The sequence below is a fragment of the Drosophila pseudoobscura genome, chromosome 4, assembly GCF_009870125.1.
Source record: "Drosophila pseudoobscura strain MV-25-SWS-2005 chromosome 4, UCI_Dpse_MV25, whole genome shotgun sequence".
NCBI classification, from domain to species: domain Eukaryota; kingdom Metazoa; phylum Arthropoda; class Insecta; order Diptera; family Drosophilidae; genus Drosophila; species Drosophila pseudoobscura.
Window position 1 is genome coordinate 18,678,215 of NC_046681.1, and position 12,889 is coordinate 18,691,103.

The 12,889-nt window shown below is 45.0% G+C and overlaps 1 protein-coding gene across 2 annotated transcripts; it reads left to right on the forward strand.

Annotated features, from left to right (window-relative positions):
• The first annotated feature begins 8,575 nt into the window (after positions 1-8,575).
• On the forward strand, positions 8,576-11,886 carry LOC4817032 (mucin-5AC). 2 transcript variants are annotated; one of them, XM_015180296.2, is made up of 4 exons: positions 8,576-9,581; positions 9,642-10,891; positions 10,946-11,077; positions 11,135-11,886. In XM_015180296.2, the coding sequence occupies exons 1-4, from the start codon at positions 9,496-9,498 to the stop codon at positions 11,794-11,796; spliced, it is 2,130 nt and encodes a 709-aa protein (XP_015035782.2). In that variant the 5' UTR covers positions 8,576-9,495; the 3' UTR covers positions 11,797-11,886. The 2 variants fall into 2 exon arrangements, with proteins under 2 accessions (XP_015035782.2, XP_001356399.3); XM_001356363.4 differs by having other exon boundaries at positions 10,961-11,077.
• The last annotated feature ends 1,003 nt before the right edge of the window (positions 11,887-12,889 follow it).

Consider the following 12,889-nt stretch of genomic DNA (forward strand, 5'->3'; position numbering starts at 1 on the left):
CCCATTGCACGATCCGAACATAACAAGCCATCGTCATCCCTCGACCTGGACATTGACAACAAGGACTTTGACTATGACAGCCAAGGGAAGAGCTACGCGGGCTACAACACTATAGATATTTATCGTTGTTGTTAGGTTTAAGGATATACGCGTCCATACATTTAGATAGAAGATACAAATGTTTTCCACTTGTTTATTTATTTATAATACGCTAAGCTATGATGAATAAAAATATTGAAAAATCATCCTTGCTGTTTTTTGTATAGGGGAAACAATGCCGATTTAAAATAGGCGTCGCACGCCCAGATCGGTTCAGAAATAGCGGAGAAAACTAAATATTTTTGATTGGGGAAAATGTCCTTGATCCTTGATAAGGACTCCATCCAATCGGGGGCAAGATATATGTGCCTTGATAAAATATCCTTGATTATTGGTCCTTGAAAAGGACTCCATCAGATCAAGGATGTTATTCCGAAAACAGGAAGCTGTCGCACGTCGCGATCGGACCAAAAATGGCCGAGAAAACTAAATATGTATGGTTGGGGTTATTGGAATCCTTAACGAAGGATCAAGGATCACGGGGGCCATGGGACGCCCCAACCGGGCCAGAAATAATAAAGAAAATAAGATATATATGTTTGGAGAAAATGTCCTTGATCCTTGATCCTTGATAAGGACTCCATGAAATCAGGGACATTTTTCCGATCACAGGAAGCCGTCGCATGTCCCGATCGGACCTCAAATAACGGAGAAAACAAAACTGGTTTGTAATTTGTTATTTTTGAAAAGTAGTTCAAGAAATCACCGATAGCGGCGCCACCGTACAAAAAGCACAACTCGCGTCAAATGGCAAAAATCGGATGGGATACCAGGCAAACAGAAATCAGCAGAAGGTCGATGAATTTATTTAAAAATTGCGAGCCCCCTAAAGTATGCTGCGATTTTTTTTGCAGTTCCTACAGTTGCTTGCTGCTGATTTCTGTTCGCCTGGTGTCCCATCCAGTTTTTGGCCATTCGACGCGAGTCTTTTTTCTTTTGTACGGTGGCGCCTCTATCGGTGATTTCTTGAACTACATTTTCAAAAATAGCAAATTAAAAACCAGTTTTGTTTTCTCCGTTATTTGAGGTCCGATCGGGACATGCGACGGCTTCCTGTGATCGGAAAAATGTCCCTGATTTCATGGAGTCCTTATCAAGGATCAAGGATATCTTCTCTAGACATATATATCTTTCTATCTCCGTTTTTGTTTCCCGATCGGGGCTGCCATGGCCCTCTGTGATCAGAAAAATGTCCTTGATCCTTCGGTAAGGACTCCAACAGCCCGAACCATACATATTTAGTTTTTTCGGATATTTCCTGGTCAATCTGGGCATTCCTATGCTTGAAAAAGTCCCTGATTTGATGGAGTCCTTATCAAGGATCAAGGACATTTTCCCCAATCAAAAATATTTAGTTTTCTCCGCTATTTGTGAACCGATCTGGGCGTTCGACGCCTATTTCAAATCGGGATTGTTTCCCCTATACAAAAAACAGCAAGGATAATTTTTCAATAGTTTTATTCATCATAACTTAGCTTAGTATAAATATATAAACAAGTGGAAAACCTTTGTATCTACTATCTAAATGTATGGACGCGTATATCCTTAAACATAACAACGACGAGGTATGCACATCTAGAGTGTAGTAGCCCGCGTAGCTCTTCCCTTGGCTGTCATACTCAAAGTCCTTGTTGTTGATGGCCAGGTCGAGGGATGACGATGGCTTCTTATGTTCGGATCTTGCAATGGGTGCGCTTCCGTCCTGCTGGGATACGATTCTGTCTGGCTAGAATAGGACTCCGTGTGTCTCAGTAATGCCTGGATAGACCTTCGTTTGGCGACGGAAATCGGATACGACTCGTTTTGTGGCTAAGCGTAGGGTACATAAGACTTCTGTGAAGGAAGATACATATACTTTAAAATATATCCACAATTACATATATGTATACTGATTTACTTACGCGTCTCAAGCTGAAGCACAGCGTTTTATTGCTGACATTAATTCCCGTGGTCGTGAACCAACAATTCCGCCATCGATCTCTGGTCCCTGCTGCTGCGGATGGGACGCCTCCTTGTCGACTCAGCGATACAGCAGTGGAATCATGGCTATGGCCCGCAGCAGGACAGGCAGAGGCTGCAAGAGATATAGCGTACAGAAAAAACCAGTATTGTAATGATGTGCAGATCGAAATCTTCGGAAGGCTATATCTCAGACAAATAGGGCCTGATCGGCGCAGGACCAACTCTCCCAGGATCTTGAGGATCCAGACTGTCGAACAGCATGGAAATCTCGACTACGAAAATGAGGCTGATTTTTTGCAAATTTAATGATGTAACCATCATGATTTTTTGCGAGAATCGTGAAAAAATGGATGTCCCTTTTTCCGATAGCGGTCGATTGGCAGGACTCTCCCGATCACAGAGAGACATGCCACGCCCCGATCAGCCGCTGGGTAGCCTAGATATAGCCTACAGAAAAAAACAGTATTGTCATAATATGCAGATCGAAATCTTCGGAAGGCTATATCTCAGACAAATAGGGCCTGATCGGCGCAGGACCAACTCTCCCAGGATCTTGAGGATCCAGACTGTCGAACAGCATGGAAATCTCGACTACGAAAATGAGGCTGATTTTTTGCAAATTTAATGATGTAACCATCATGATTTTTTGCGAAAATCGTGAAAAAATGGATGTCCCTTTTTCCGATAGCGGTCGATTGGCAGGACTCTCCCGATCACAGAGAGACATGCCACGCCCCGATCAGCCGCTGGGTAGCCGAGATATAGCCTACAGAAAAAAACAGTACTGTCATAATATGCAGATCCAAATTTTCGGAAGGCTATATCTCAGACAAATAGGGCCTGATCGGCGCAGGACCAACTCTCCCAGGATCTTGAGGATCCAGACTGTTGAATGGCATCGAAATCTCGGCTACGAAAATGAGGCCGATTTTTTGCAAATTTAATGATGTAACCATCATGATTTTTTGCGAAAATCGTGAAAAAATGGATGTCCCTTTTTCCGATAGCGGTCGATTGGCAGGACTCTCCCGATCACAAAGAGACATGCCACGCTCCGATCAGCCGCTGGGTAGCCGAGATATAGCCTACAGAAAAAACCAGTATTGTCATAATATGCAGATCCAAATCTTCGGAAGGCTGTATCTCAGACAAATAGGGCCTGATCGGCGCAGGACCAACTCTCCCAGGATCTTGACGACCCAGACTGTTGAATGGCATCGAAATCTCGGCTACGAAAATGAGGCCGATTTTTTGCAAATTTAATGATGTAACCATCATGATTTTTTGCGAAAATCGTGAAAAAATGGATGTCCCTTTTTCCGATAGCGGTCGATTGGCAGGACTCTCCCGATCACAAAGAGACATGCCACGCTCCGATCAGCCGCTGGGTAGCCGAGATATAGCCTACAGAAAAAAACAGTATTGTAATGATGTGCAGATCGAAATCTTCGGAAGGCTATATCTCAGACAAATAGCGCCTGATCGGCGCAGGACCAACTCTCCCAGGATCTTGAGGATCCAGACTGTTGAATGGCATCGAAATCTCGGCTACGAAAATGAGGCCGATTTTTTGCAAATTTAATGATGTAACCATCATGATTTTTTGCGAAAATCGTGAAAAAATGGATGTTCCTTTTTCCGATAGCGGTCGATTGGCAGGACTCTCCCGATCACAAAGAGATATGCCACGCCCAGATCAGCCGCTGGGTAGCCGAGATATAGCCTACAGAAAAAACCAGTATTATCATAATATGCAGATCCAAATCTTCGGAAGGCTGTATCTCAGACAAATAGGGCCTGATCGGCGCAGGACCAACTCTCCCAGGATCTTGACGACCCAGACTGTTGAATGGCATCGAAATCTCGGCTACGAAAATGAGGCCGATTTTTTGCAAATTTAATGATGTAACCATCATGATTTTTTGCGAAAATCGTGAAAAAATGGATGTCCCTTTTTCCGATAGCGGTCGATTGGCAGGACTCTCCCGATCACAGAGAGACATGCCACGCCCCGATCAGCCGCTGGGTAGCCTAGATATAGCCTACAGAAAAAACCAGTATTGTAATGATGTGCAGATCGAAATCTTCGGAAGGCTATATCTCAGACAAATAGGGCCTGATCGGCGCAGGACCAACTATCCCAGGATCTTGAGGATCCAGACTGTTGAATGGCATCGAAATCGAGATATGCCACGCCCCGATCAGCCGCTGGGTAGCCGAGATATAGCCTACAGAAAAAAACAGTACTGTCATAATATGCAGATCCAAATTTTCGGAAGGCTATATCTCAGACAAATAGGGCCTGATCGGCGCAGGACCAACTCTCCCAGGATCTTGACGACCCAGACTGTTGAATGGCATCGAAATCTCGGCTACGAAAATGAGGCCGATTTTTTGCAAATTTAATGATGTAACCATCATGATTTTTTGCGAAAATCGTGAAAAAATGGATGTTCCTTTTTCCGATAGCGGTCGATTGGCAGGACTCTCCCGATCACAAAGAGATATGCCACGCCCAGATCAGCCGCTGGGTAGCCGAGATATAGCCTACAGAAAAAACCAGTATTATCATAATATGCAGATCCAAATCTTCGGAAGGCTGTATCTCAGACAAATAGGGCCTGATCGGCGCAGGACCAACTCTCCCAGGATCTTGAGGATCCAGACTGTTGAATGGCATCGAAATCTCGGCTACGAAAATGAGGCCGATTTTTTGCAAATTTAATGATGTAACCATCATGAATTTTTGCGAAAATCGTGAAAAAATGGATGTCCCTTTTTCCGATAGCGGTCGATTGGCAGGACTCTCCCGATCACAAAGAGACATGCCACGCTCCGATCAGCCGCTGGGTAGCCGAGATATAGCCTACAGAAAAAAACAGTATTGTAATGATGTGCAGATCGAAATCTTCGGAAGGCTATATCTCAGACAAATAGGGCCTGATCGGCGCAGGACCAACTCTCCCAGGATCTTGAGGATCCAGACTGTTGAATGGCATCGAAATCTCGGCTACGAAAATGAGGCCGATTTTTTGCAAATTTAATGATGTAACCATCATGAATTTTTGCGAAAATCGTGAAAAAATGGATGTCCCTTTTTCCGATAGCGGTCGATTGGCAGGACTCTCCCGATCACAAAGAGACATGCCACGACCCGATCAGCCGCTGGGTAGCCGAGATATAGCCTACAGAAAAAACCAGTATTGTAACGATGTGCAAATCCGAATCTTCAGAAGGCTATATCTCAGACAAATAAGGCCTGATCGGCGCAGGACCAACTCTGCCAGGATCTTGAGGATCCAGACTGTCGAACGGCATCGAAATCTCGGCTACGAAAATGAGGCCGATTTTTTGCAAATTTAATGATGTAACCATCATGATTTTTTGCGAAAATCGTGAAAAAATGGATGTCCCTTTTTCCGATAGCGGTCGATTGGCAGGACTCTCCCGATCACAAAGAGACATGCCACGCTCCGATCAGCCGCTGGGTAGCCGAGATATAGCCTACAGAAAAAACCAGTATTATCATAATATGCAGATCCAAATCTTCGGAAGGCTGTATCTCAGACAAATAGGGCCTGATCGGCGCAGGACCAACTCTCCCAGGATCTTGACGACCCAGACTGTTGAATGGCATCGAAATCTCGGCTACGAAAATGAGGCCGATTTTTTGCAAATTTAATGATGTAACCATCATGATTTTTTGCGAAAATCGTGAAAAAATGGATGTCCCTTTTTCCGATAGCGGTCGATTGGCAGGACTCTCCCGATCACAAAGAGACATGCCACGCTCCGATCAGCCGCTGGGTAGCCGAGATATAGCCTACAGAAAAAAACAGTATTGTCATAATATGCAGATCCAAATCTTCGGAAGGCTATATCTCAGACAAATAGGGCCTGATCGGCGCAGGACCAACTCTCCCAGGATCGTGAGGACCCAGACTGTCGAGCGGCATCGAAATCTCGACTACAGTCGATTGGCAGCACTGTTCCGATCACAAAGAGACATGCCACGCCCCGATCAGCCGCTGGGTAGCCGAGATATAGCCTACAGAAAAAACCAGTATTGTCATAATATGCAGATCCAAATCTTCGGAAGGCTATATCTCAGACAAATAGGGCCTGATCGGCGCAGGACCAACTCTCCCAGGATCGTGAGGACCCAGACTGTCGAGCGGCATCGAAATCTCGACTACAGTCGATTGGCAGCACTGTTCCGATCACAAAGAGACATGCCACGCCCCGATCAGCGGCAAAAAAAGCCAAACTCATTTCTAAATAATCTAGAATTGCCGCTTCCTACCATTCTAAAATTGTTCTCGCTGTTGGCTTTAAGAAGCCAGGTCTGTCGGGAAAAACCGAAATAGGCAGCCCTGCTTGTCCAGCTCGTACTGAGCTCGTGTAGCTGCTGACGATCTGCATATCCAGGATCTCACCTGGCTGTGGCTGCAATTCACCATTGAATCAGGCATTGCCTAGGTCCTTACCCAGAGACGCAACAACAACGAAGTCCTGGCTAAACACATTTAAATCGCGCCTACTTTTCTAATTGATTTGTACATCTACACCTAAAAATATGCAACGAACATGAATCGGTTACCGGTGCTGCCGAGAAGTGTTGCGAATTTGGGGATTTCATGTATGTTGCGAAGACGATGTGCCTTACAATTATTTGACACAGTGTTGCAAATTTGGGGATTTCAGGTTCCATTTATGGCCGTTTATAAAATTTATTTACAAATAACATGTTTCATGTTATAGGTGCAGGCGGTAGCCTGGGAGAGTGATGAAACCCTCCCAAGCTCACTTGGACCTATAGAAGGTCCGTTGTGGTGTTTCATGTTATAAAAAAATGTATTTTTTATTTTCCCTGTTTTACTTTCCTAAATGGTAAAATTTCGAAAAACAACCATCCATTTTATCCTCATTTCATGCTATATTAAGTATAGCTCTCTATTATAGAAACAAGTTTTGGGTCGTCATTTTCCCGATAATTTACTCATATGTATATAAGGTGCTTGCCCCTAGTATAGATATAGATATCTATAGATGGCAATGGTTCCATTAATGGCACCAGAAGATAACAACTGCTAGTCGCAATTCTGGATGTGAGCATACATATAAGTAGAAAACCACACAGATCGCAGAAATTCTCAAATAAATAGTCACAAATTACAAAATCAATCAATTCGGAAAACGATAATTCATATAATTCATTTACAACTTATACGAGTGTGACTCATTTTCGGTTCCATGAAAAAATCCAGGAGTTCGATTTAATTAGTCGACCCAGAAACAGAGCAAACGCAGGCACACATTTCGGCAATTAACGTATGCCTGTCATAAAAAAATGTCGATACATCACATTATTTTCAACGGTCAATGACAAAATGGCAAGCTCTTATCAACTTTCGGCGGGTTACATTGATCGCACACATCAGTGACAACAGTGTCCGCCCTGAGGCAGACTCAAACAGCCTCAAACCCGACAGAACCGACAGAGAAGTCGAAGTCGAAGTCCCATGCCCATGTCTGTGGGCCAACAAACGACGGCCAGTACAGCCACAACTGCCACAACAGCCGCCCGTAGCGATAAGTGGTGTTAGATAACTGGTTTCTATCAGTCGCCAAATTGAATGCTCACGATGTCCACGCGACATTGCTTAGCACGAGACGGAAGACAGACCCCGAGCCCTAACCCCGACCTACCAGAGCTCAGGATAGATACACTCCGAGACCCCACTAACCAGAACACTTTCCCCATAGATTAACTTGTATATCGCAACACAAAATGCCTTAAACATAAACATCTTTCGTGCCTCACGAGGCATGCCGCTTAACCACTGTGACATTGATATGCTTCTGTCATAATGGTGCGTGTTGAGCCCAAAACTGTTGCATGTTCAGCATGACAACAAGCAAAAGGACAATCTTCTTGAAGACACTTTTCCATTTCAGGTTATTTTTCCTGCGGTTGCTATTTAATAATCATTTCAAGAACAATATTTGCTTTATAAACTCGACTTTTTGGTTTCTATTTGATTGGAAAATATTTCAGAGCAAATATTGATTGGCAGAGAGAGCAAGCAAGCGCCTTTCTCGCGCCTAAAGCGATGACAACGTTTTACATAAAGCAGCTGAAAAATCTTGTGGAAAGACAAGAAAAATTACACGCGAATTCCATTTGGTAATGACAAGTCAAGCCTCGCCTCAAGCCTCGCCTCCAATCTCTAACATCTGGGAATGTGACAGAGCTAAGAGAGGGATTTTTAACATGAATATAAATGTAGATTAACAGGAATATTTGTAATGCATTTTAATATATGTATGTATAATGTGGAAAAAGAATATTTGGGGATACTTCTATGCTTCTGCTTCTTCCTGCTTCTATGTTACGTGTGCGACCCAAAAGCGAAAGTTACAGTTTTATCATCACTTTCTCCCCCACACATTTCCGAAACAAACAGTCACGAACTATTCAAAATGTAATTCAATATTCTAAACCAGAAAACTGTCACAACTACAAGTTGGTCGCCAGATACTTGTGAATAGTTTTCGTTATATTATTTGTATTTGCTTGGTATGCCACCAAAGAGCCCCGTTCGAACAGTCACCGACTGCTTTTCAAATTGAACAGATGTTTTCCTAGAACACCGCAAAAATAAACAGCCAACGCGTGAAAAACCACAAAAATTCTATGGGTATTAATTACTTAGTAAGAAGCCCCATGGGGTCCAAAAGATGTGCCCTGCCTGCCTGTGCACCTCCCCCTCGATGGCTCGCACTGAACTCCTCCGAAGCGAAAGCGACGATAAAAGTAATTAACATACAAACGGAAACAAGGCAAACGAGATGTTGGATCAAATGGCAACACTAAAAAGTTAAATAAATAGCGAATACAATCCGAGAACAAGTGCAGAATACAAAAGAGAAAAACGACGGTGGAATACCCTGTGGAAGAGATATCTCTCCCCTCAACAAAGCTCCCATTAAATTTCAGTTTCCAAATCATCTCTAACCATATATACCCTTTGGGGTACCCCTAGATGACAAACAAAAAAAAGAAGTAAAACAAAAAGCCAAAAATAATGCCGATCTCAGCATAAGTCACGTACTGAAACGAAAGTGAAAACAAATCAGACAAGACAGAGCGCCAGTCAGACCCGTGTTCGTTCTAATGAGAAAGCTCATCGCAATATGATGATCTCTTTACAAATGGTGGGGGAGAGGGTGGCAGTAGGTGGTGGGATCGGGCTGGTGCTGATTGGGACAGTGGCTTACAGATGGGCCAGAACGATGGATAGCTCAATTGGCAGAAAGTGAGAGAACAGAGTTGTGTATCGGCCAGATACGTGTGCCGTCCAACATTTGACATTCGACACTCGAAAATGGTCAACAAAAGCCAAAAGTCGATCGAGTTGGGGCAACACTTCCATGGAAACCATCGAGAGAAGCACTCCCCAGATGATGATGATGCTGCTGCTGTTATTTCTATTCCTTTCTGGATCTTCGGTTTTAAGGTGAGTTGCCAAATATTATTGAGATCCAAAAACCAACCGAAATCGCACTTTTGCTTGCAGTTCCCCTCTGGACCCAGAAGATATGGAACTGCTGGAGATGATGCTCCGGGATGGCGATGGATACCCGAATAGTGGACGAAGTCTGAGGGACATATCCGTGCTGCCGGCCACATCGATTGGCTGCGACGAGAACGATTCCGAAGAGGACTTTAAAATGTTCGACGATATCGAGGAGAGCGTAGAGTGCGAGGACTTTCTGCCACCCTGTGAACCGGCAGTGGTGGAAGAACATCCTATAAATCATCCCTGCTTTTTGCGCCTAATCCTGCTGCGGACCCCACTCCTGAAGCATGACCCATGCGTCAACTTCACACTGGCGCAAGAAACCCCGAAATCAACTGAAAAGCCTAGAAAGCCCAAGAAGAAATGCGATCCCAAGTCGAAGGCAAACATTTCCAAAACTCCAGGTACTCAGAATGGGTCGAAAGCGATGCCAAACACTGGCCAAAAGGAAGTCCAAACAACGCCCAATACTGAAAATAAAGAAAAGAAAATACTTTCCGAAACTGGCGAAGCGACAACCAAAAAACCCGATTCAAGTTCAACAACAATCTCAACATCAAGAACAGAGAAAACTTCTACTGAAGGTAGTTCCCCAACAAAAAGAGTTCCAAATCGAAAGAACAGAAAGCTAACCACTCCCAGGACCACAACAACAACAGCAACAACCACAGCCGGAGCCACGACCACAGAGAAGACCATCACTACAGAGGATACAACGACAGAGATCATTAGCACCACCACCACCACCGAAGCAGAAGGAGAAGAACAAACAACCTTAACGACAACGACAACGACTGCAGCACCCACCAGAACCACCAAAAGAGCAGCCACTCGTCGCACAACCAGAGCAATTCCAATCAACGAGGACGCCCAACTGAAATCCATTGGCTTAAAGAAAAATAAGAGAGCTACCACAGTCGCTCCTCGAAAGCCTAAACCAGACAATAGTACTTATAATTTCAAAAGCAAGGCCAATGGCCTATTCGGAGTTCCAGGCCAACCCATAATCAAGATCGATAGCCAACCCAGCGAGGTCATTAAAGTCGTTCTATCCAAAGATGTGGGGGAAATGCGGCTACCGGCGGAAGAGACAGACACTTCAACACCCTTGACAACCACAACATCCGAGCCGGAAACGACGACAACTGATGAGAGCTGCGAAGAAGACATGGAAACCACCAACGAAGTGGAAAATGAAACAGAAGAAACAGAATATTTCCCAGAAACCGAAGAGGAAACCGAAGAAGGTGAATGGTTTAAATTGTCGCAGTTTTTGGAGAGTAGACTAAACAACTGTTCAGATCTGTTTGTTTCAGCATCAGACATGGATAGAGCCAAGTCAACCTCAACCACGGAGGAGCCCTGCGTAGACGCGGACGCCGATGATCAAGGAACAAATCTCTGTCCGGAGTTTATGCCAGCATACGGCAACTGTAAGTTGGGGGTATTGTGAAAGGATAGCTCTGATCATTTATCCCTTCGATTCATAGCAAACTCCAGGCCCCCACCAGGACCACGGTTCCGAAAGCCCGTGAAGAACTATGTGGAACCCATTCTATACGAGGGATCGTTTGCCAAGCCGCGCCAGAGGATCGGATTAACACAACCCCAACCGCAGCGCCGGGACTACTTTGTAAGCAACAAGCAGATTGTGCCAAGACCCAGGCCTAAGTACAGGAAGCGGCTGCCCCACTCGATCTACATGAATAATATTATCAGGGGTGTGGACTGCGTCGACGATGTGACTGCGAGTCCCTATCCACAGGTTGGCCCTTATCCACAGCCCTTTAGAGCCATACAACCATCTCAGGGGCAACGCAACTGGCCAGCGAGTCGTCGACCAGGAGGAGGATATGGCTCTGTCCAGAGGAGCCCTGGCTATGGTCCGTTACCAGCGCCGGTTCAACGTATCCGTTCCTCTCCGGCTCCTCGATATCCGGGATGTTCAGAGGAAGAGCAGCACTATCACAATGACAGGGAGAGCAATGAGGATCAGCATGACTTCGAGGAGGAGGCAGCCGCCTTGATGCGAGCACCCGAACCGACACCCAGCATAGATCCCTGCCAGGCAGAGCATGATCACCCCCATTACGGACAGCATCTCCAGCAATCAGTCCACGATTATTCACAATCCAAAAACTTCTTTACCTAAATCATAGTCCCAAGGGCTGTAGTTTGTAAGCCACCGACCAGCACCCAGTAACAAATTTAACCACATATGTAATAAACAAGTGCACCACAACACAAAGCCATCATCAGTCAGTCAGTAGCTGGTGGAGCCGAATTCGGAGGAGGGGGCGGAAGGCAGTCCCATGGTAATTAGGGAACCTCTTTGATCCGCATGCAAATTGGACAAATGGGCTGGGGACGTCAGCAATTGAATTGCTTTATAAGCAGGGGCCAGGGCCACCGGCCACTGGCCAGGCCAGTGCCTTATGAATGGCCAGTTATCAGTCTCCCCACAGCCGGAGCTCAAGTTGGGGACAGAGGCACGCGCCCCTAATGAAAAACCCATGAGCTACCAGTCCACCTGATGATGGCCATCGTAAGGGTGCTGCGAATGGAACCGAACCTTGTTTGCCCTACGCTCTCACATCGCTCACACATGAGTGGAGCGTGAAGAGGTCGATTTTAATGACATTAGAAGTACAGCATCGCATCTACTTGGGTGTGTATGGAAAATGTGTTTACAGGAGGATTAAAAAAGAGATATTTAATACTTTTCTAGGCCATTCTTTCCGCTTTTTAATCCAAGGAAAGGTTAACCGCATTGCCCTTAGAGTGTATGTTGGCTGGTATCGCGCATGGCTCACCCATTTATAATTTTTTAAGCGATTTTAAAGGCTTTTACTTCCCCTTGCTATAACCACTTATATGACCCATAGTCCTCTGTGTAGGTGAACCAAGAAACATATGACTGAGGAATGTCCCTACAAAAAAATGCATGTTTCCTCACTTAAAAATCAAAAGAGCGCGTAGGACCCCAAAGGAGTTTCGCACCAGAGCGTACCAAAAATAAAGCCGAAAACAAATTAGTTTGCCCCAAGCCCAAGCCACCCCATTTTCTCACGCTCTCGCTCTCGCAAACAACACTCTCTCTCGTTCTCTTTGATTGAGGCTCCTGACATTGTAAATGTCACAGACAAGACGGTGCTGGGGCGACGGCGCCAAGAGCAAAAAGCGCCAAAACATTCAGTAAATCTGAGAGCCAAAAGCATGGTATGCCGTACTGAAAGAGAGAGAAA